At 39.6% G+C, this 24,065-nt stretch overlaps 1 protein-coding gene across 9 annotated transcripts in view; it reads right to left on the reverse strand.

The window, feature by feature from the left end:
• Window positions 1-24,065, reverse strand: part of PTPRM (protein tyrosine phosphatase receptor type M) — an 825,699-nt gene that overhangs the window by 39,888 nt on the left and 761,746 nt on the right. For 5 of the 9 annotated variants that reach the window (XM_081262895.1, XM_081262888.1, XM_081262887.1 and 2 more), the window contains 3 exons: window positions 23,718-23,815; window positions 2,735-2,851; window positions 1,961-2,011 (listed from right to left, as the gene is read on the reverse strand). In XM_081262895.1, coding sequence (XP_081119021.1) covers window positions 1,961-2,011; window positions 2,735-2,851; window positions 23,718-23,815 — 266 coding nt within the window. The remainder of the gene's footprint in view (window positions 1-1,960; window positions 2,012-2,734; window positions 2,852-23,717; window positions 23,816-24,065) is intronic. The other 4 variants (XM_081262889.1, XM_081262891.1, XM_081262893.1 and 1 more) reach the window with 1 other exon arrangement.

The following is a 24,065-nucleotide window of genomic DNA, read 5'->3' on the forward strand; positions in this document are numbered from 1 at the left end:
ATCCATCAGAGACATGCAGTTGAGCCTCTGTCACCTTCCAAAGCCCTAGAGAGCTTTGCTGGCTTTATGAATGACTTGGGCAGAGTTGCTCCCAAATGCAGAATGAGCATCCCATAAACTGAGAAAGCTTACCAGTGATAAAATCTTATTTATTCCAAAGGGAATAAGCAGAAGATTTCGGCCTATACATTACCAAGGTCTGAGCCCCACCCATCATGAAAAGGGCTCATGATCTAAGTCTCATTGTCTGAGCAAGGTAAATGTCAGTTTCTGAAATGCAGAAAAACTGCTCCCAGAATAGATCTCTACCCTCTAATATGTTCATTACTGCCAACATTAGCAAAGGAAATTGCTTCTGATCCAACTTTCATTCTTGTTCATGGACATAAATTTTTCCTTTTGCTGTTTTGTAATACAATTGAGGAAGAAAATCATAGATGCAACCAGTGATCACAGCCTAAATACTTCCCAGCTGGATGCTAATTACATTTTTCCTTTAGTCTTCATTATAAAAGCATTAATGCTATATAAAAAGTCATTTAATTTTTCCATGTAATATAAATGGGAAGGGAGAACCCTTGACATACAACAATGCCTAGACCAAAGTGGATGCTTAACAAACATTTGAAGAATGACTCAAATCACCGAGTGCATGTTCTGTCTTTGAGATGGGGGATCATATTCACACTGCGGTCTGATTCCCTTAATATGAGAAAGAAAAAGCAGCCATCAGATGCAAAACAGAAATTCTTCAGTTTCAAACTGAAGAATAAGCTAATAAGCAGATATAACAATCTGCTTGTTTTGCAGAGTGGAGTCCAAATCTATTTTTCACCTTTAGGTCCCTTGTTGTAACGCACTCTCAAAATAGAATGAGAATTGCAGGAAGCTAGATGTACATCCCTAACCATTTGTTTTCTCTCTTTTAATGACAAAGTTTCCAACCTACAAGAAATGTTCTACAGAAGTCCAGTGATTTGTTTTCCTCAAAGATTCCAATTGCCCAGTTAGAAAATCACTAACATGTCATTTTGATTTCCCCAAATGCATTCACAAGCCCTGCTTCCATGCACCACCTCTTTTCTAGCTGTCTGATGACTAAAATAACTGGGTTTTCAGAAACATTTCTATGTGGCTGTGAATGCAGCAGAGTACAATAAGAGGTTAAAAAAAAAGAGCAAAGAAACAAACAAACCCTTCCTTTAGCAACAGAGATGCATTTTCAGCTTATTAGAGAGCTGTCTATTGTTCAAAGAATTCCATGTTTAAGCAATGGCTTAAGAAAAAAATATTGAGGGTCTTTTATCGCTATTTTAATGCAGTTATTCATGAGTGCTCTTGCCAAGAGCCATACAAAAATCCTCCACTTCTTTTTTCCCCCCAATCCTGCCTAAGAAGGAAAAATTCGACATCAAAGTGTGAGGTTCAGAACTTGAAGAACTGAGTCAACCAGAACTTCACATTCTTTGAAGTCTCCAAGCTCTTGCCTGCTTATTAAAAAAGACAGGCTAAGGAAAAAATGCTAAATAGTATAAGAAACATATTAAAATAAACTAGTCTTCTCAGCCTTGTGATTCTCTGACAAATTTGGATTTGCAAACCAGGAATGATAGTTCAAATTATCAGTGTAAATTATCCAATAAGCAGGTGCTACTATTTCCTTGAATTTTCTAGAACTGGTCTTGCTGATCTAAAAAATGTATTTAGATGCAATGAAAATACAGAGTAGAAAGGAAGGTCAAGAGCCAAATGCCCAGCAGTCTGCTTATAACCCTGTCCTTCAAGGGGACCTGCTACTATTAAATGAGTGTAAGCAGAATAAATTCATGACAAAGTTGCTGCATCTGGTGCAGCTGTGCGTGGCTTGGTGATGAAGAAGGAGCTCTTGATCGAAGTCTGTGGGCCTCTGGAAGGCAGAGTGTTTCTCAGTCACATCACCTCCACCTTCCCCACAGCCTACCTGTGACACTTCTCTGGATGGACTGCAGTTTGCTTCACCTCCGGCCCCTCCCTATGTCAGCAAAAAGAGAGGGAATAAGGAAATTCCCTGTTACGCCCTACAGTGCTTCCCAGAGAAGAAGCCCCATCCATGCACATGGGATGAGGCAGGGTAGAACCAAAGCACAGCATTCACCAACACCAGGAACTACGAAAGGCTAGACTCAGTATGACAGTGAGCATGAATGAATGCGCTGGTTCATGCAAGAGTGTCCTGGGTCCAAAGGACATTGGTCACTTAGTTTTCCAGGTAGGTTGATTCTCCCTGGAAAATCATTAGTCCCTGTGGAACCATGGGCCTAAAAGAGCCATATGGAATCCTGAGGGATTCCAGGAGGAGTTAGGACCTGTGTGTTAACACTGATACTAACTCACTACTGGGAAACCCAAATGGACACTCACATGGAGGAAATTTATCAAACCTGAAGGACATTCATCAAAATCTCACAAACTGCTCTGTCAACAAAGAGAGATGAGCAGAAGAATATTAACCAGGTTAAAAAGAAAATAGACCAAAAATGTTATCTTTTGGTTTAGTTGCAAAATATAGATTGTTATGAAATGGTAATGATTTACTTTAAAGGTGGAAGTGAGCTATTATAGAATCAGAGGGCAAGATGAATCCTTGAGAAAAAAAACCAGACAGAGCCTACCTGCATTCAGGTATGAACTTGTATAAATGATGGTAGATAAGGTAATGAGGCTAGTGTAGCACCACCAGAGCTTTTAGACTTACCTTTTCAACAGCAAATGTTCTGATCACATATTCTGCCAGTAGTTCTGTTTCTATTAGGGTAACTTTAATGTCTTTATATATCTCTGTGTCATCTGGCCAGTATTTGCAGCATTTGACCTTCAGAAAACACAAGAAAATTATGGGTTTATTTGTTTGTTATTTTCAGTTCCACCAGTGATGGCTCATGCTATGATTTATACAATAAAATTTGCACACAAAAATAAAACTTAATCATATACTCAAGAGCAAAGTCTGTTTTTTCTTTTTTCCTCTTTCCAGAAAAAAAAAATTTGAATCATAGGAGGAATAAGATTTAGGAAAATGGTCTAAATTTAACAAACTGTATATACTACAAATATCCTGGTTATAGAAACCATTCATTTCTGGGATGGGCTTGAAAAAATAAACCTTAATGGGAAGTTGGCAATATTTTAGCTTCTCTGCATCTGAAATTTCTTTAGGTTTCAGAAAGTGATTAACATTTTTTTAAGGAAGAGTAAGCAGAAAATCAGAATTAACACTCAAGACTAGAGTTTTCTTTTTTCTGAAGAAGAAAGGAGCACTATGGTTTTCCCTAGTTAGAACTACAGATTGATTTTAACATAAGCAAACACCCCCCCCACACACGCACACACACAGTCTTTCCATGTTATCTGAAACCTCTAACCGGGGGATTTTTCAGGTGGAAGAAATTTGTTAGATTTGGCCCCTCCTAGAATTTGTTCTTGAGTTTCATCAGCAAGAGTTTAGGATGAGCTAAGCAGGGATAAGTAGCCTCTGTTAGGTTCTGTCCTTGACCTTTTGGGCCTCTCTGAATTCCTGGAAGTTCCATCCACTTCCATCCATGGATGAATTTTTTTTTTTTTTTCTGTAACTCCAGCTCTATTCCTCCAAGTGCTCAACTGGGCTTTTCACTTACTTTGTGGGCCTCTTCCCTTGGAGGTCCTGCCAGCAACTCAAAGGCAAGATGTCTAAAACAGAACTCTTTGTCCCACAGTCATGGCTCTCTTACTGACTTCTATGTTAATGCTATTATAATTTCTTCCATTACCCAAACTTGGCCAATTCCTTCTCCAAAACCCAAGTCTAGGTGAGTTGCCAAGTCTAGGAATATCTTTGAAATACCTCCCAGATATGGTTTTCAACTTTTTATTTCCTCTGCCATTCTCAGTTCAGGCGCTGGAGTCTTCCTGCATGAATATGCTATACAAACTAGCACCAGAAAACCCTTGGCAAGAAGAATCCACTCTCTGAATTAGGCTGCTCAAGGATCTCCTATTGCCAACTTCTGTGAAGCTAATTAATTCTTAACATAATTCTTCAGTATGGCAAATATGGAACTTTTAGAATTTGGCCACAATTTGTATTCTCAGCCTTATCTTCTACTACTCTCCTATTTATGTTTTATATTCAAAGACAAGTGGTTTGCCCTAAATTCCAAACATGCTCCACAATCCAAACTCTGACTCAAGCCCATTCCTCTCTTTTAAAATGTTCACCTCCCACCCAGTTCTTTCCAGTTGAAGTTTTTTTTTCATTCTTGAAAGTCATCTAAAATGTTACCCGCTCTAAAGTCTTTTCTCCATAGAAGTGGACTCTCTTTGATTCCTTCATGAAATGAGCTTTTTTGAAGTTAGGATGACACTGTCTTGAAAGATTTGACACTTACTTATTACCAGTCAACAGACAAAAAGTGTTGCTTGCTTATTTCTGCAAACCCTGCAACACCTGGTCAATGTGTCCTGTATATACTGAATATACAGTAGACACATAGAGCTGAATTTCATGGAGAAAGTCAGTGGATCAGTGTGGGAAATTCCTGGGAAAGTAGACACAAAGGACAAAGAGCTTTCCCAGAAAGCTGAACACCTGTGGTGCACTAATAATGTTCCCAATATGACATGGTGACAGTCATTGTTCTAGCTGCTTCCTTAGGAGACTTTCTGGCAGTTCTAGGTTATTACTACCTCTAGTTGGCCAGGTACAAATAAGATAGGCTAGAAGTTAGAGATAAGTGGAGCACAAGACAAAGATGGGAGTTTTCAATTTGGAAGTGTTTTTTTTTTCCTTCTTGTTATTGGGAACATTATCTATGACTTTCTAAATTACTTATCTATAGCATCTCAGAATTCACATATTACACAGTATCTAAAATGTCCCAGAGCAAGAAGGATCCATTTATTTTCCTGTTAAGAATGTATGATCGGATATGTGTGGAGATGTCTAAGTTGACAGCAGTCATGATTTCATTTATAGAATTTCTAGCACTATACTTTTAGAATGAGAATGAACAGATATGCTTATATGGTACACACTATATTCTCTGCTGTGTTAGAATTACTTTTACACTTTTGTGACTTCAATTATGCAAGTGGACAGAACTAAAAATACAGTTCATGTGTGCACTTTTAAAAATAAATAACTCAATGGTACACATATTTTTTAATATATTTCTCTGGAAATTGAACAAAATCACACCCACACCTGCCACCTACATTGTAACACAGCTAACTTACCTAATAAAAATGCCACCATCTAGGTTTATCTTCTAATCAGTGAGTTTACTAACTATAGGATGCAACAGACCTAAGATATTTTGTGTGGTTATCTGTTCTTCTATGTTAGACTGCCCTCAAATTTTCAATAAATATGAGCATGGGGGCAGAGGGTGGCTTCAATTCCTTGCAATCAGGTAAACTAAAAGCCACCTATGAGTCCTAAGGACCAGAGTTTCCCTTTGGGATATGTTCTTCCCCAGCGACAGCTCCAAATTCCTTTGGGCAAATTTGGGATCCATCTGAAATCTGACCCTGCCGCCTGCGTCTGCAGGAGCCCAGGATCTGACCAGATGCAGCTGGCGCCCCTGTGCCTCCCCAAAGGCAAGGAGCGCTGAACCACAAGTTGTTGTGGGTGGCAGAGGGCTTCCTACTGGAGCGCCACTGGGATGGGCAGGTGCAGCCTCCAAAGTGAAGTGGCAGAACCGTGAACACGCAGTCTGCCCTGAACCTCTTGGCACTGCCCAGATGCTTCGATGAGGAGGTAATTAAGGGAAAGGAAGCGTGGGGGGCTTCCTTCCAGAACAAGTACAGGGCGGTCCCCTTCTGCGCAGAGGCACCTGGTGGGGCGGGCTCAGAACAGGTGGATGAGCCATTTCGGATCTGGTCCTCCCCATTTCATCTCCCAGAATATCCTGAAATGGTTTGCCACATCTGTTTTCAGCCTACTAAAAACCCTTCTAAATTGGGTTCCTTTTGGTATCTTTTTAACTGCTTGGACTTGTGTCAAGTTATTTTTCTAGAAAAAAAAATTAAAAGGAAGAGAAAATATGCTTTTCTCTCTGGGTGAAAATGTCTGGAGAATCTAGGGCTTGCAGTTGCCTCCCCTCCTGTCCTGAGTCTGCATACAGAGACACTGAAACCATTGCTTTTGAGGGCTTATTGGAGCCTAGGAACCGCAGAACCGGATGCTCCTCTCTCTGATTCTGTGCCAGGCCCAGCTGCCTCCTGCAGACTGTCGCTACCTGCACAGCTTCTAAGCAGGGGCTCTGCCTCCCACGCATCCTAATCATATAAGGCAACAGCCTTCAGCCCGGAGAGCGAGGGCCTGATCAGGATCCTCTAATTACCTTGGTGCCCTAGTGCTGGTTCCATCAGGCCATCAATCAAGCAAACAGTACTGAGCCCTGCTGCCTGCTCATTACCACACTGAGGGCTGCAGGAGATGATGTGGTCCCTGCTCCAACGGGGTGATCGTTTTGGCTTTAAAATTCATAAACATGAAACAGTACAGAAAGCAGTATAGCCCCAGGATTTCAAACTTACTGAAAAAAAATTTTTTTTTCCAGGAAAGTAATTTTTAACCAGCAACCCATAGATAATCCCTATGTATGTTAAAGTGGGAGAGCTGTAGTGAGCAGAGCTGAAGCTCCCCAGGCTGGCAGCACATCCTCTCGACCTTCATCGTATTTTGACATCACTACAGCTGTGGTTCTAAACTTCAGTAGGCCTCAGAATCTCTTGGAGGGATTCTCAACAATCCAGTAGACCTGAATTTGTGGGGCCTAAAAATTTACATTTTGAACAAGCTCCCAAGCTATGCTCTGGTCTGTGGCCCATATTGAGCAGTGAAGATTTAGACAACATCATTGGACTGCAGAATCTGGCTGCGCCTGGGTGCAATGTTGATGGGGCCTGGGGGTCACTGGAGTTTACACAACCTCAGGTGCTCCATATGTCAGGCAGGCAAGATTATGGTTCCTATTCAGGAGTGTTCTTCAAATGAAGCAATTCACTAATTTGCCTATACATTAGAATAATTGGGGGGGGGAGTGTATGGGAGTGTCTAAAATTCCAAAGCCCAGGCCACACACCAGGCCAATTAAATCTCAATATCTGGGGTGGGACAGAGGCATCTTCATATCCTAAAGCTCCCCAGATGAGTTTGGGGACTGGATTAAGTGATCCAGTGCAATGAAAACATTTGACCAAATGCCTGGTTCACCATAAGTGCTCAGAAAAATGTTAATTCTTAAATGATAGTTTTGTGATCTGGACCCTAGCCGACTACAGGAGTTCAGGGAGCACAGAGCCCACTGAGGGCCTGGGTAAGTGAAGAGAAGGGAAGTGCTGAGCACTGGCAATTGTGTGGGGTTTATGATGAGGGAGGGGAGCAAAGGAAAATCCCATGCTTCTGTTATTCCTCTTTTCTGCAAACCTTACTCCACAGAAATCAGACTCAGGAGAGACATTGGCATGTACATTCTCCTATTAATGTGGTTTGATCAACTCCTCAAAGAAATTAGGAAGTAGTGTCTGTGTTTGAGGAGATTCAAACCAAACAACTGGAATCATAGAGACAGTTTCCAGACCCTCATTTTCAAGGTCATTGCAACTCCCATGCACAGAGCCTCTCCTGCTTTGAGTTAGATGCACTAAATGGCTGCATTCTCACACATGTGGCCTTACTCAGGGTAATAAACTGTACAGTGACAGAGCAGAGGTGGAAGCCAGGTCTGACCCCAGCTGCAGGACTATGTGGGAGGCTGGAACTCAAGGCCTAAAATGCTTTCTTTGGTCTTGTTAGGAGATTTTGGCTTCAAGAACAGATACCAAGTAAGAAGTGTGGAATGGATCGGGTGGGTTGGGAGGAACAGGGTACATACTTTGAAATTTTTAAGTTTTGTCCCTGATTGCAAGCTGCTAACTTCTAGTTATGGTCCTACAGAGCCTGAGGCAGAACTGAAGGTCTGTTCATGTGCACTGTGCATGGGCACAAGGATTTATTTTGCCAAGAAACCCATGATTAAAAAGGCTCAATAATAGTTAGCTCTTAAGTTGGGGGCACCATAGTGTGATCTGACTAAAAACAAATTTAAAAGGATAGAAGGGAGAGAAAAGAAAGCCTGTTATAAGTTTTGATTTGTCAAGAGTATTCAACAGACTTTTTTTTTTTTTGTCTTTGAAAGAGGCATCCAAAGAGAGAGTGACTACACTTCTATTAATAGTGTGTTCAGCCTACAGAGTGCAGCTTTGACGGAGATATTGGATGGAGCAAAATCACTGCTATGAAGCACATTACCAAATAGCCCCAGCCAAGAGCAACTGCCAGCTCTGTTTCCAAAGTACAGGTTCATTATCTTTCTTTTTTTTGAAATAAAAGTTTTATAGGAATAAAAGAATTTGCTATCTAAATATCCCCAAATACAGATCGCTTCAGTCTTGTGTGATGGGAGTAAGATGGATAGTGGGTTTGCTTTTGTTTGTGTCACTTGCTATTTTAGCCAGATTTCTGTCACTGTAACGACTAAATTATAAAGAGGAAAGGTTTATTATTTCAGCTTGTTTTCAGAGGTTTTAGTCCTCTTTAGGTTGCTTGTCCCTGTGGAGGTGAGGCACAGCATACCACGGCAAGAGTGTATGCATGATAGAGGAGGGGTCCTGTGGGTCAGGAAGCAAAGTTGGAGGAAGATGTTGGGGTCCTGGTATGTCCTTCTAGGGCCAGCCCCCCACTATCCCAACTTCCTTCCACTAGGCCCTACCTCACCTCCCCAAAGCACCATGGACTGGTGACCACAACTTTAATAATGGGTCTTTGAAGGGCATTTAGTATTCCAGCACTTATATTTAAGCAAGTGATATACACCCTCTGAGCTTCTATTTCCTCAAGTGTCATGGGGGATAAGATCATTGCTTTGCTAGGGAGGGGGTGATGATTAAATGAGATTATGTCTATACAAAGTTGTTGTGTAAGGGCCTGGCTTTATTGTAGTGTTCACAGTTTCTTCCTTCCAGGCCTACTTCATTTGGCTGGGGTTGGGGGTCCTTTGGGCACTTTGAAGACTTTTAAGAATTATCTTACAAACCACATAAGAAATATGTCTTGTTCCTTTTTTCTTGTAGCTCATTTGGATGGAAACTTATCCAGAAAGGAGAACACTGAAACGGCAGGTAGACTTTTAGAGACATACTCATTCAGTCTGTTTGATCTCCACCTATTCAAGAGATTTGGCTTTGGCATTTATCCATTCCCCAAATATAAGGCCTCTTGGCAAAAGATGATTTGCCATCATCAGGTGCAGCAAAAAGAATGTCATGGACTCTAAAGATTATTCTTGAAATAAGTGTTTTAGAAATCTTCTAAGCAATGATATCATTATTACAATACAAATATGGGTCCCAAGATACATCTGAAGGGACACTACTTCTTGGAGTATATAGTGCTTCTTTTCTCTCATTGTCAGTCTTCACATGTCTCAGGGCCATAGTTTAAATCTATGACCTTGTGCAAGTCCCAGGATTATTCTGGCTCTCTTTTCTTATATGCCAAAGATTGTGGATCACATATTGGGTGTAATGATTCTGGCTCCTAAAATTATTGGACTACATGCCCCCTCATACAAACTCTGTGGCAAATTATTATCCTTTTTTTACATATATTTAACTCAAAACTGGGAGAGACTGAAGAGAGAAGATGGAGATTTCAGCACTGTGGCTGAAGTTTGGCAAAGCTTGTATCTCAGGTCTCTAGATTATCCTGCCAGTCATTTAGACAACCCAAAAGCCCTGGACAAGCAGAACCCCATCTAGGGACTGCTGGGGATGCGGAAAAATGAGATACAGTTCTCACATTCCTGAAGAGAGATGTGTAAACATAAAACCTAATTCAAGGCAAAAGGAGAGGAAATGGGGAAAAAATGTCCTGCATTCAAAAAGGACATTTACTGCTAAGAATAGGCTATACCCTGCAGTGTGCAAAGCGGGGGTGGGGGGGCAGACTGACTTTCATGTGCTCCTGTGAGCAGAACAGAGAAGGGCTATTGCAGCTCTGAGACCATTCCATATTGTGACCAATGATGGTGCCAAGAAACTACAGCTGTGAGCTGCCTGAGCAGGTAGGAGTGTGGCTGGTGCTATAAACACTCTCAGGTTGCAATGAATTTATCCCAGGTGATGTGTCCATCTGCCACACACAGTCCCCCCTCCTTAGGCACTTAACAGACACATAGGCAGGTGACTGCCTACATGCATCCCCAAGACTATGGGAGATAAAAGTCAAGGTGGCAGAGTAAAGAGATAGAGGACCAAAGTTCAGTCTGGCCAAACTGCAAGAAATCAGACCCAGATGGAAATCAGGATTTTCCAGGATTGGCCAGCTGTGGCAGCACAGTGAAAGCATCCGTAGAAGACAAGTGACAGGGCTTGACAATGGTGACTCTGAGGCAGATCTCAGGCATAGGTGGCTCCAAGGGCTCAGAGAGAAATGTTAAAAGAGCTGATCTGCACACAGCTCACAGTTACCTGGAGAGTCCACAGAGCATGTTCCGAGAAACACTTGTTATTCTAACCTGCAAATTTGCTTTGATCCTATAATATCCCATCACTGTGGCAATATGAGAGATAGCTGGCACAAATGTGTCAGATGAATTATAGCACATCAAGAATCATCTCCAAAGTCTGATTTGGAATTCATCAATATTTGAAAAAATATGAATTTTGCCTTTTTTGTTTTTTAAAGGGACCTATGGATTAGGCTGCATTACCAATAACATCGTACAAAAGGGTAGATTAAATGTAGGTATATTTCTGTCAAATAGAAATTTCTGTCACATTATAATGAATCTATTAAATGTATAGTTATATACATTAAAGTTAGTTTATCCCAGAAAGAAGAAATCAAGGGAAAGGGAGTACCAAATGGAAATTTCCCTTCTATGAAATAAGTTGTATTAAACCAGCTCAACATATTCCCTTGTAATTATTTTTCCACTCCTTTTCAAGTACTCACTGAGTGTTTTTGATGTGTCCAGCCTTTTGGAATTCATGAAGGAACTCACCTGGCTCCTGTTCACAGAAGCCTGTGGTCAGGCAGGGGGGGCCAAAGGTGTCTTGCTCCTTCCCAGGTAAAACTGGTCCATAATCAGATTGTAAATGTCGTGAAAGTGCTTCTCTTCTGTTTTCTGACTAAAGCAGTCGACAGGTCACATAACAGAGCCATATGTTGCTTACGAGGATACATTCTGAGAAATGCTTAGAAGATTTCATCATTGTGTGAACATCCTGGAGTGCACGAGCACACAATGGGATGGCAGAGGCTGCTGCATGCCTAGGCTCTATCATGGAGCCTATGCTCCTAGGCTACAAGTCTGTGACTGCTTTAGACAATTGTACCAAAATGATAACTACTTGTGTCTTTAAACACATCTGAATATGGAAAAAGAATAGCAAAAATACTTGGTGATAGGAATTTTCCAGATCCATTATAATATTATGGGAGGAATGCAGTTTCCTAGGTCTGAAACATTGTTGTTGAGGTACACAACTGCACCAGCATGTTAACTGGCATACATGCCAGGGAGAAGACCCAGCAGGAGAGATGAACAAAGACCCCATGGGTTTTGGGTTTCTAACACTGACAACAATAGACATGGGAGGTGTGAGGAAAAGATATGAGACCAATCCTGTCTTCCCAACTGGAAATTTAATTCACTGTAACCACTCATACAGAATTCAGAAAGACAAATAGAAGTTTGCACTTGGAGTAGACAGCAGTTTGCTGTTCCCAATACGGTAAAGGGCATTTCTGAAGCTAAGGTAAGGCTGTGTGAGGACAGGAGTGTGTGTGTGTGTGTGTGTGTGTGTGTGTGTGTGTGTGTGTAGGTGTGTCTTATGCACACATTTGGAAAGAATCATTTATCAGCTCCTGGGAATGTGAAAGTTGCAAAAGAGATCTGTTCTGGTTTCCCCATAAGCAAATATGAGGGAGGGGAAGAGCTAGCTTCAAACAAAAATGTAAATATGTAACTATATTTATGTATACATTTATTTTCAAGAGTATCATCAGAGCAAAGTTGACAGAAGTTGGCCAAAACATTACAGTATGAAGTTTTATATAGGAAACCTCATTGCTTCAAGTTATAAAATGTAGTAGTATTAGTTTTAAAATACTTACTAAACTTTCGATAACAATGAAGAATAAAACCATGTGGTTTTCTCCTTGCTTTACTCTGGGATTGTCTATTTCCCTTTAGTCTCACATTTTTCAAAATCACCAGACAATTTGTTTTGCAATTGTATTTGTTCCTACATTTCCTATAAAGGTTTATCTATCAAAAGTAAGCACATCTGATAAGCAAACTAGATCAATGGACATGAAGTGACCATTCTCTAAGGATTAAATCTTTTAGGAAAAGTAACTATTTCTGGGAGCAGGGAGATCATCTAGGAGATCTCCCTAGATGCAAAGCTCTCACTTGCAGATCCACAGGAAATAACAAGATGTACATAATATCTTTATTAAATGATTGCAAGAGTTCTCCAAAGGAGCCACATACTCCCCCAGGACTCCTTTCCTACCATATGCAGGAAAAATACACAGTACTGCTGATTCTTGGGTAAAGGAATGGAAATGTGCTTGGGAGGTAAGGTTAATTTATTGTGCCAGTTGATAAATCAGTGGCTTGATATGAGCAATATGGAGAACTTCTGGAAAGAATGTATTCTCTCAAAATCAGTTTACTTTTGTCAGATTAGATTGTTTTTAAAAGAAGATCTATAAATTCTTAAAGAAGAGACAGAACATCTTTTACGGTCTGCATAAATTAAAATTTAGGTCAATCACTGACAGAACTTGTCTCAATGGTACCTAATCTTACTGTAACATTCTCTTCCAGGTTTTCTACAAAATTCACTTTTAGCAGAAGCAGAAATGGATGGCCCTTCCCAAGGCAGTGACATTGCCTACATCTTTGTACTGAATCATTTCCTTTTAAAAATCCAGACTCCCTATTTGTCTTCTATTGCTGGTTCTCAGACGAACACAGTGAGCACTGTGGGGTTCTGGAAGCCATGTGGATTAATGCACATTTGGAGGCAGATGTATCTGTTAGTCAAATGGATCTCTTAACCAGAATGAAAAAAAGAAAAAAGAACTATTCTTCATATAACATGAAACTTTAGAGTTCCTTTAGTGAGTTTGCCTTCAAGGATGTGAAATTAAAGTTCAGAGGTAAGAAATGGCTGGTTCACATTCATCTGGACATTCTCAGAATCCTGATTCAAAGAGTCACAGCCTGTCCCTCCCCAGTTCCATGAGGACTTTGGTTGTCACCTGTCACAGGTTTCCAGTCCACCAGATCCTACTGTCAGCAACATCAGTCTTGTTTAGATCTTTCCCTTCTTCATCCTCTCCCCAAGAGAAGAGAAGGCTAGCTCCTTGCCCCGAGTCCCTGACTCTCCCTACAACAGGTCTTTCCCCAGTTCCTCCAGGGTCTCAGTCATGGCCTTGCTCCTTTTTTCACCTGGAAAAACTGATGTTCTCAGGAGTGTGTGCCATCCCACATTTGTCATTTATGTTTTCGTTCCATTTACTGAAGTGCGTCTGCAACTGCCTCTCTGTGGACTCAGAGGAGGAGATGCCATCCCCTGTAAGGATGGACTGGTCTGTGCTCTGGCTCGCTCCCTCCTGCCTCCTTGCAGACAGTCTGCATCAACTGTATACTTTCCAAGATTTCCAATCTTTCCCTCGCTCCTAATTCTTTCCTTTAACATGTTTTCAGAGGTCTTCCACCTCATGGATATCCTGATATTTGGCTACCTGCTGTCCCAGGCACTATGTTTGCTGGGAACATGAACTGGAAAACCCCTCCAGCCTCAACTCCAGGTCTAGATGACACACCTCTTTTATGAACCACCACAGCACTCTGCAAAACCTTTATCACAGCATTCAATCACTTTGTCTGGCTCCCCATTCCTGTGCACTAGCACACGCTTCATTTTTGCTTGCAGCCACAGCGTTTTTTGAGTATTCACCCTGACTGGGAAATATATATGCTTGTTCACCAATGGAATCTCCTCCTATCTTGTCTGTGATTTTCTTCTGCCACTTCTCCCCTTGTTATTTTAATTTATGATTGCAGTTACTATGTCTTTTCAGCCCCCCAGTTATGTTTATATCTATCTGCTATGGTATGAATATGGTTTACATGGACAAACTCCCCCCTGAAATGACACAAGAATTCAATCTCCAATGTTTTATATTAATGGTATTAAGAAGGTGGAAACTGAATCCCATTATAGAGTTTAGTGGTTTGGAAAGTGATTAGAGTAGATTAGATGATTAGGATAGAGGCTCCAGATTGAATTCCAAGTGGCTTTATAAAGAGAAGGAAAAAGGTGGACACAGAGATACTCAGGTGTTCCCATGATGTGATGCCTCTAACAGGGACCCTTACAAAAGCCTGCATAATGCTGTTTCAACTTCCAACCTCCAAAACTGTGAGCTAAATTAACTTCTTTTCTTTAAAAAGTAGCCTTCCTCAAGTATTTCCTTATCGTAATGAAAAAAATGACCAACATACTACTAGATCACTAAACACACACACACACACACACACACCCTGAGCACTATAATCACTGTCTTGACCCAGCTTCCCCTTCTAGGTGTTGCTCTGTTTATCTTTGATTTACCTCTCTAACATGAAGCTATGATTATGTCTTTACTACATATTTCACCACTCTTCCACTGCCATTGGGTTCCTGTTCTGACACACAAAGGGAATCCAATAAGTGCCAGAAACCTAGTAGAGAGGCACTGTGGACTTATGAAAAGAGCCTGGACTCTGAAGCCAGACAGATCTAAGTTCTAGCTCTATGCCCTGGGCCAGATGATTTTAGATTAATAAGCCTCAGTATCTCTACTTTATAAACAGAAATCTTTAATATGGACTTAGGGGAGTTGAGCTAAGAGAAATAAAGCTTGTGAAAGCATTTGTGGGAGGCCTGGATGAACATTTTTTTATCCTGTACCATCTTCTCCCTCCCTCTATGTGCCTGGTATCTGTAACCCACTCACTCCTCTGCTTAGAATCGAGACCCCATTCTTTCCCTCTGCCATGATTGGCCCCAGATGACATTCTTACTGCTCTCCTTGTCTTGAGTCCTTTGTTGTCTCAATGGTACCTAATCTTACTGTAACATTCTCAAGGTGGCTCTGGCTCTCACTGGCTCTATAATCTTTCTTGGTCTGTTTCTTGGATTGTGCCTCATTTTTTTCATCTTGATACCCAGCCCCATTTTGTGCAAAGCCTAGCACAGAGCAGAAAATAAAAAGGGAATCTCCAGGTTTACAGTTTATTTCTGTCTTCAGCTCACATCTCTCTCCTGAGCTTTCTGGAAAGCTCACATTTGTTCCTTACTCAGCACATGGCCACAATGAATCATGGTGCCTTTTCCTTAAACGTGCTGTTCTTTTCTATGGGATGGGAAGAATCAAGAAAGGTTTCTTCCTTAGAAAGAGCAATATTTTAAATTAGTATTATAAGAAGGATTACATTTAAATAGGCAGAGGAAAGAAGGTCAGGTCTTTGCACAGACCAAGACAAAAGCCACTAGTCACATGTGGCTATGGAAATCTAAATTAAAAAATACTATATGAACCTAAGAATTCAATTTTGCCATCACAATAACCACATTTCAAATGCCCAGTATCCCCCTATGGCTGGGGGCTCTATATAGGACGGTGCCAATGCAGAACACTCCCATTATTGTGGTAGGTTCTCTTGGTTAGCTCTGCTGTACACAAGCAGACTGCACTGAAGGCAAGAGAAACACAGTGTGGGGCATGTTTTTTAGAAAATGTCAAATACTTGGTGTGCCAGTCAGTTTTCTGTTTCTATAACAAAACACTGGACATAATCACCTTAAAACATGAATATTTTCTTCTGGACCATAGTTTTGGAGGTGTTAGTCCATGGTCGGTTGGCCCTGTTGCTTTGTAGCCTGTGACGAGGTAGCACATCATGATGGGAATATGTGACAGAGGAAGCCCATTCTCTTCATGTTAGGAAAGCAGAAGAGAGATTTGGGGTCCTAATATTTCATCCAAGGGCACATCCCCAATGGCTGGAAGACAACCCAGTAGGCCCCACATCTTAAAATTTCTATTACCTCCCATCACTGCTACTCTGGGGTTTAAGCCTTTAATACATGTGCCTTTGGTGGGCATTCTACATCTAAACCACAGCACTTGGTTTGCATGACATCTTTATTATTTGTAAGAGAATGTTAGGGAATAAGCTCTCGGTGTGTGAGACTAACACCATAATGTGAAGGGCAAAGACTAACTAGATACTGAGATTTGGACTGTATTCTTAATTCAACAAGAATAACTGAGGGATTCTGAGCATATACATGGCAAGTCAAAAGCCAATGTTTATAAAAAATAATGTAGTGATGAGATATAGAATGGACATACTAACCAAAAAGTATGTTGCTGCTGATTTAAAAGTCTGAGTAAAATTGAGCTACCAAGGAGGAGCCATGAAAGCAGGAGGTAGAGATGCACATTCAAATGGTATTTACAAGGCTTGGAAGTATATTGTGTTGAGTATAAAATAAATTCATTTTCCATCATGGATGATAATAAGAGGTAGTAGGGAGTAGGAGTCTGGGAAGGAATGACAAGTTCCATTTCTGAGGTGCTTTATTTGTGCCATTCATGAAACACACAACTAGAGATGGCCACTGAGCAGGGAAAAATTCAAGTGTGAAGCACAGGAGGGAGGAAAGGCTGCAACCAGCTTCATTCTTATGGTAGTTGAAATGGGTACAGTAGATAGACACAAAGTAGAGGGCTGCATGAACATAAATGAATCAAGTCTTACTATAATTACTCAAGTTACAAAGTATGAATCTTAAATATTCAGCTCATTTAAAAACATCTATAAAAGGGACTAGTGGGAGTGTAAGGAAAATTTCAACAATGTCTACAGATTCAATTAGGCCCTTCCCTCTCATAGATAAGTGTGATGTCTTGGAACAAGTAAAGATATTTTGTAGTTAAAAAGTATTAATGCAATTTTGTACTGGTAGGCATGACCTAAGTAATTATCATTGTTAAGTAATATTTCCACATTTTATAAGAGGGCAACCTTGCTCTCTCTTGCATCTCTCATTGGTTCTAGATTTGGAGGCTATTGCAGAAATCAGATGTTCTTTGTTGCATGTAATAGGGGCACCTGGAATCTTAGTATACCTTCCCTGTGTGTGATTTAGAAAGATGACTTTCATGTCTAGTGTTATGTCTAGCTTGTTTCTTTTGTTATTCTTTTAGTGAGAAATATTGTTAAAGCAATTTTAGGTTAGCTTCCTTGGGCAGATAATATTCTTTGAAGCATCCACTCCCTCCTCAACTGTGACAGAGGTTAACATTTCTGGTCCCTAATTCTCTTAACTATAAAACATTTTATCATCTTTTATCAGAACTATTCATGGTGACTCAACAATAATTTTCCTAAATGACTGTGAGACCTCATTTAGATTTTTAATAAACAGTCACATTCTAATGAGGTCTTCATAAAACTGACTAAATATGTTTAGAAATCATTAGCTTAAATTTACCGGTGCAAAAATCTCCTTTGGGAGTCCTGCAGATTTGGTTATGAGACGTCTGGCAGATGGATTAGTTCATTGTGATGGCAGAGTTTTTGGATCTCCACACTAGCAGAATAACTGGGAATGCCTGGGAACCAGGCTACTGGAGAAAAAGCTTAATGCCCCTCAGGTGGGTTCATTAAAAAGGGAAACAATCACAGCACATTCCAGTGCCATTTACATGCCAGGTGTACAGCTGTTGGCAGGTGCCAGGAAAACTGACAAGGGTCCTTTCCCAGAACACAGAGGCTGAAAGGGGATACACAGTGGTGACAAGGATGTTTTAGATAATGATAAGTCCTGGCAGATGTACCGGGGACCCCGCTGAAGGGGAGTGCAGCATCTTTGTCTCTTGTACCAGGTTCTGTGACAGGGAAGGCCTCCCAGTGGCTTGAACACTAGCAATTAAAGCCACCTAATGCAGAGTGCTTCCGGGCAAGAGTTGGGGGAAGCAGGTCCCCAGCTCTGATTTAATGAATCAGCAGCAAGTCTGTGTAAACAAACACACATCTGCCTGGCTCATGCTTAATTCATGAAGGACACACCATGTGCAGAACACATGTTAAGTAGGTAGCAGTTGCCCTTAAAAACCATGTCATTTTGATTTCTTGGATGACTTGTTGTTGTTTTTATGCATGGAAAATAGAGGCAATGTTCCTAAACAAACGTGCAGGATCAACAATGGGAAACAGCATGAAATAAGGTGAGCCTCTTTTTCTGAAAGTAGTATGACTCTTGTCAAAACCCCCAAATCATGCCAAACATTTCCATTAATGTCATTACTAATTGAAGACAAATCCATCCAAGGAGCTGAAGGCATTGAGGTGACGCCTCTTCAGAGCATACCTACATCCTCACCAACCTGTTAAGAATCTGGAAGATTTTTTCTTTTTCTTTTTTCATAAGTGTACCAGACCTAAAATTATTGAGTAATTTAAGCATATGGACATAGATTCATCAATAAACCAGAAACCTAGTTACCACCTGCCCTCTTTCAGCTATACGCTGTTGGATAGAGTTTCCATGGTGATTTGCCAGAAGGAGTGGCTACCATAAAAATAAACCATGACCATATTGGTAGGGTCGGTCCATGTACCTGAGTGAAGGAATGGTGCCTCCACTGTATGACCTTTTTAGTTTTGATTTTTCCAAAGCCAGTTTGCTTGAAATGAAACCTGGCTTCTCGTAAAATGTGTTCTGTCCAAAGACAGTGTGCTTCAGTATTGTTATTATTACTTTTTACTGTAGTCTTTTTATAGCACAAAAATCTTATTTCAACTATTCAAACACAATACTGTCTTTATCTTTCATTAAAGTAAAAGGAATTTATCCTATAAAAATAACTTAACCTCTTAAGCTACTGAGTCTGGATACAGCATACAATGGAATTTCAATTAAAAAAAAAGTGTGCCTTTATTTTAAAAAATTTAGTAGTAGTTGTAATTTCAATAATTATCTACTTTTCAAAATAATTTACCTTATAATTTTCTTGAAAGTGGGCTCTGATGCAAATATTTATAATTTGAGGTGGTAAATTACTTTTGGGGAATTCAGTTACTGTGAAGTACAAGAAACACTGAGAGAGTCATCTCCAGGTACCTCCTTCTCCCCATCAGATATGAACGTCAACAAATATTTATGAAATGAATGAAGGATTCAGAATTGAGTGCACATTTTGGCAGAAGAAACATAGTATGTGAAGATGAGGAAAATATTTTGCTTGGCTGTATTAATTAACCTATCCCATGGTAACTGGTTTGTTACATTTATGTTGAAAGTATTATCATGGATTCACTTTGTGGGCATTCACTGAGAGCCAGGATGACTGTGAGTAAGGAGAGATCTTTGAGTAAGGCTATCTCTTCCCTCAAAGGAGCTTGCATTTTGGTGGCATTTACATGTTTTGCCTCCAACAGTAATTTGTTACTGTCATAGCAAAAAAACTTAGATTTTGTGCTGGGGTGAGGAGTAATTATATACATCACTGCAAGTATTAGGTTTGTTGATGGAAATGTAAAGTTTAAGCTAATGTCTACATTTACTAAGTCCTGATAATATGTAGACGTTCTTCAACTGCTTGACACGTAGAAGCTGATTTAATCTTTACAAGAACCTCATGGAGAAGGTTTTATGGACTGAAGATGTGTGCACCCTCCAAATTCAAATGTTGAAGCCTTAACCCCCAGTGGGGCTATATCTGGAAAAAAGGCCTACATAGTAGTAATTTAAATTAAATGAGGTCATAAATGTGGTACTCTGATCTAATAGAACCAATGTCATTATAAGAAAAGATGCCAGAGAGCTCCTGTTTCCCTCAGGCCACATGTAAAGTCACAAAAGAAGGCAGCTACTAAGAGCCAGGGAGGTAGCCTTCCCCAGACACCCATTCCTGTCAAAATATATCTGGACTTCCAGGCTCCATAACTGCAAGAAAATAAACTCTTGGGGTTAAGCCTTCCAGCCTGTGGGTATTTTGTTATCGCAACCTGAGCTGGCAGATTCTCAGGTACCATCATACCCCACTTCCTAGAAGTGGTAGGAGAGACCTCTTCTAGGCTGGTCACACAGCGAGCACCTGCTGCACCAGGCTGTGAGCCAGCTCCCAACCAGGCTCCTAGTAGAAACAAAATCAAAAGAAAAGAAACAGTTTTATACTTTTGGAACTTTAAATATTGCTTTGTATGTTTTTATGATTTACATAATGGTATCTCCCCTCTTGTCATAGTACTTAATATAGCCTTTATTGTACAGAAAATATTACCTGTTAATAGAGTCAAATTTCCAATCCTTTTCTTAATGTATTGTTCTTTTGATTTCTATGAAATGAAATTGAAAGAAAGAAAGAAGAAACCAAAAGCCTTAAACTATATCTTCTGCATTTTCCCCTAAAAGTTTTAAAGCTTTATTTCCTATATTTTGGTCTTTATTTGTTATACATTCAGTGGCATTTTATGAAGGAGGGACTTATTTTTGGTCCACATGGGTAACCAAAAGTCTCAGCTCACTTGATTGAAAAGCTTAGCTTTCCCTACTAATTATATATCTTTCTACTTAGGCCTGCAGTTGACATTTAGGTTCTCTGTTTTGACATATTGGTCTATTTAGCTCTTCCTATCAATTTATGACACCTATAATTTTCCATTATCCTGTAGTCCTTGTCTGGTATTGATTTCAAGTCTGTCCTAGTCTCATAAAATAAAGCAGTGGAGCAATCTTTCATCTTCAATTCCCTTAGAATAATTTTTATAACATTTATAACATGTACCTATATTTTATACATTTATAAAATTTATGAAATTTCACATATTCAAATCGTTTATAAAATTTGAATGATCTATTTATTGAATATGTAGGACCTATAAATACATTTGGGTATGGCACATTTCTCTAAGTTAGTTTTAAATTGCCCTTCAATTTTTAAGTAATTAGTGTTTAGTTACAACTTGGAAAATCATATTTTTTAAACTAATATTATTTTTTTTAGTTGAAGTTGGACACATTACCCTTATTTTATTTATTTATTTTTATGTGGTGCTGAGGATTGAACCCAGGTCCTTGCATGTGTGAGGAGAGCGCTCCACCATTTAACCACAACCCCAGCCCTGGAAAATCATATTTTTTTAGAAAACTACTTAATTTATTAAGTTTGTTATTGATATTATTCTGATACAAAGCACTAGTCTACTTCTTGAATTCGCTATATGTGGGCGTCTTCCTTTTATTTCTGATCTATTAGCAGAGGTTTGTATATTTCATTAGCTTTTTCACAAACCAGGTTTGTGTTTTGTTGATACTTATTATTGCTTCTTTGCTTTTTATTTCATAAGTTTATACTCTTATATTCATTATCTTCTTTTTTTCTTTTTTGTTTTACTCTGTTCTTCTATCTTCTTGAATTAAATGTTTGACATTTCTTCTTTTCTAATAGTAGCATTTAAGGATGTTTAGATACTGTTTTAAATTGCATCCTACAAGATTAATACACACGTCTCAGTATCTGTGGGATAATCTGTTTCAAGACCCTCCTGTAGATATAAAAATCAAGTCCCTTATATAAAAAAGTCACAGTATTTGCATATAACTAAGGCCCAACCTCCCTTCCATATACTTCAGTTCATCTCTAGATGACTTATAATAACTCATACAATGTAAATGCTATATGAATAGCCGTTATACTATTTAGGGAATAAAGACAAGAAAAAATATGTACATGTTGAATATAGATTCGATTTTTTCTAAATATTTTCTTTTAAAAAATTTTTGTTTAGTTGTAGATGGACACAATGTCTTTATTTATTTATTTTTATGTGGTGCTAAGGATCGAAACCAGGGCCTCACACATGCGAGGTAGGCACTCTACCACTGAGCTATGACCCCAGCCTCCCAAATATTTTCAATCCACAGTGGGTTGAATCCATGACTGTGTAACTGTACATGAGGGCAGACTGTACATGATACTTTATGGTGCACAACCCTAAGTATTTTCTGATTTGTATTAGTTGTTTTACTTTGATTCAAGAATTAGGTTGGTTCAAAGTAAAGCAATTTTCGTCAGGATCCTAAATGAAAACTCAGGATTCACTTCCCTGTCATTTCCTGAGATGGCTGGTGTTCTCTTCCTTCCCCATCCTACCTTCCTATTGGCCTAGTCTGCCCTTTATCTGAGTTTCCACCTTTTGTGGGTTTTAGTGTTAAATTAGCATAAAACAGGTCCACAATGATATTTTCTACCCTTGGTGGGCTTTAAAACTCAAGATCCAAAATCAGGCACACTGTAGCTACCCACCTCTCACCAGGGTGAACACAGCCCCACTACCAGCCTCCCAAGGGAAGCTGCAATGTCCATTCTCCCTCTGATCACTAGTCCTCACTGTACTTCTGGGACCTGGTAGTTTTCTTTATTCTCTTGAATGTTAAGCCACACATTTTCCATATAACTACACACACACACACACACACACACACACACACACACACACACACATACACGATTAGACAAATGTATGAAAATACATGTTTATATTTTTATCTAGAACTTCTAGATGTTTCTAGTAGATTTCAGGCTATTTAGTCAGTCACTGTTGCTAGAAATTTAAGGATTTCCTACTTACTGATTCTCTAGTTATAAGAGAATTGCAATGCTTCTCTTCTTCCTGGTTTCTGCCTCCTGATGCCTTCTGAGAATCTTAAAAGACAATACCTCTCTGTTTTTTAACCCAATATTTCAACTTATAGGTAAGGTGCTTTGCCTAGCATGTGAGAGGCCCTGGGTTCCATCCCCAGCATTGAAAAAAATTCAATTCTAGGCTAATTTGTAGGCTGCATTTGTAAAGTGTAAATCGTGTTATACCATCTTCTCTAAGAAGTGACTTGGTTCTTCTCTTGAGCCTAACTATAGAATTATAACTATTATAAATCAGGCAATGACATCCTATATATTTTCTCATTTTAAAATTTCACTTTGCAATAATCCTGTGGCATACCACTGCTGAAATTACAGCCACTTAAGAGTTTCCTGGCTAAACAAAAATAGCACTCAAAAAGTGTTTCTACAGAGAAACTAATAAAAGACCTTTGAGGTGAATTGCAATTTCCATTTTACAGGTTAGGAAACTGAGTCTCAGAAAAGGCAAATCTATGAAGAGAAGATGCTGGAGTTCTAATCTAAAGAGTAAATCTGGACTCTATGCTGTTTTTAGAGTCAATTTTCCTGAGTTAGGGAATGCAGTCATGCCTAATGCAACACCCATAGAGTTCTGACACCCAACAACCAGCATTCATGCTTAGAGGTATTTTTGTGTGCTCAATATAGCCAGATAACAACTGCTTTTAAATCTTGAGTGCTTTTCCTGTCTGTTGCTATCGCAACAAATGAAAGCAATTCAGGCTATGTTTACTGATAATTTATAAGCAAGTGCAGCAAGCAATAGGAGGAGGTGGAGCACTTAATATTTTTCAGAGTATACATAATACTTCAAGAGCTTGGCTCATGCCTTACTTTCTATTACCAACTAAGCAAAGAACAAAAGGGCCATGTGTAGTGGACATTAGCTTACCCTTCCCACTTCAACAAGGTTGGTCACCATGATTATGCTCGCTGTGTTTTCATGCCACACCATCCTCCAGAAGTCATAAATGGTCTCCTGCATTGGCCCTGAAGCAAAATGGAAGAGAGATTTTATTTTTCTTAGTTAGGTTTTCAACTGTAGAATTTCTGGACTTGCAAATAAATCTATTAATACCCAAACAGATCTCTCATTTTCATAGGTGGACAGAACTCTCTAGTGTTGCTGCAAAAAGGTGATCGTTCTCAAACTGCACCCATAGAAATATCAACTTCTTCATTCATGGTTGAAATTGCTCATGTCATCAAATGTTATCTGCATTTGAGCTCTTTTTACCCC

The sequence above is a fragment of the Spermophilus citellus genome (assembly GCF_964194105.1).
Source record: "Spermophilus citellus genome assembly, chromosome: 12".
NCBI lineage: Eukaryota > Metazoa > Chordata > Mammalia > Rodentia > Sciuridae > Spermophilus > Spermophilus citellus.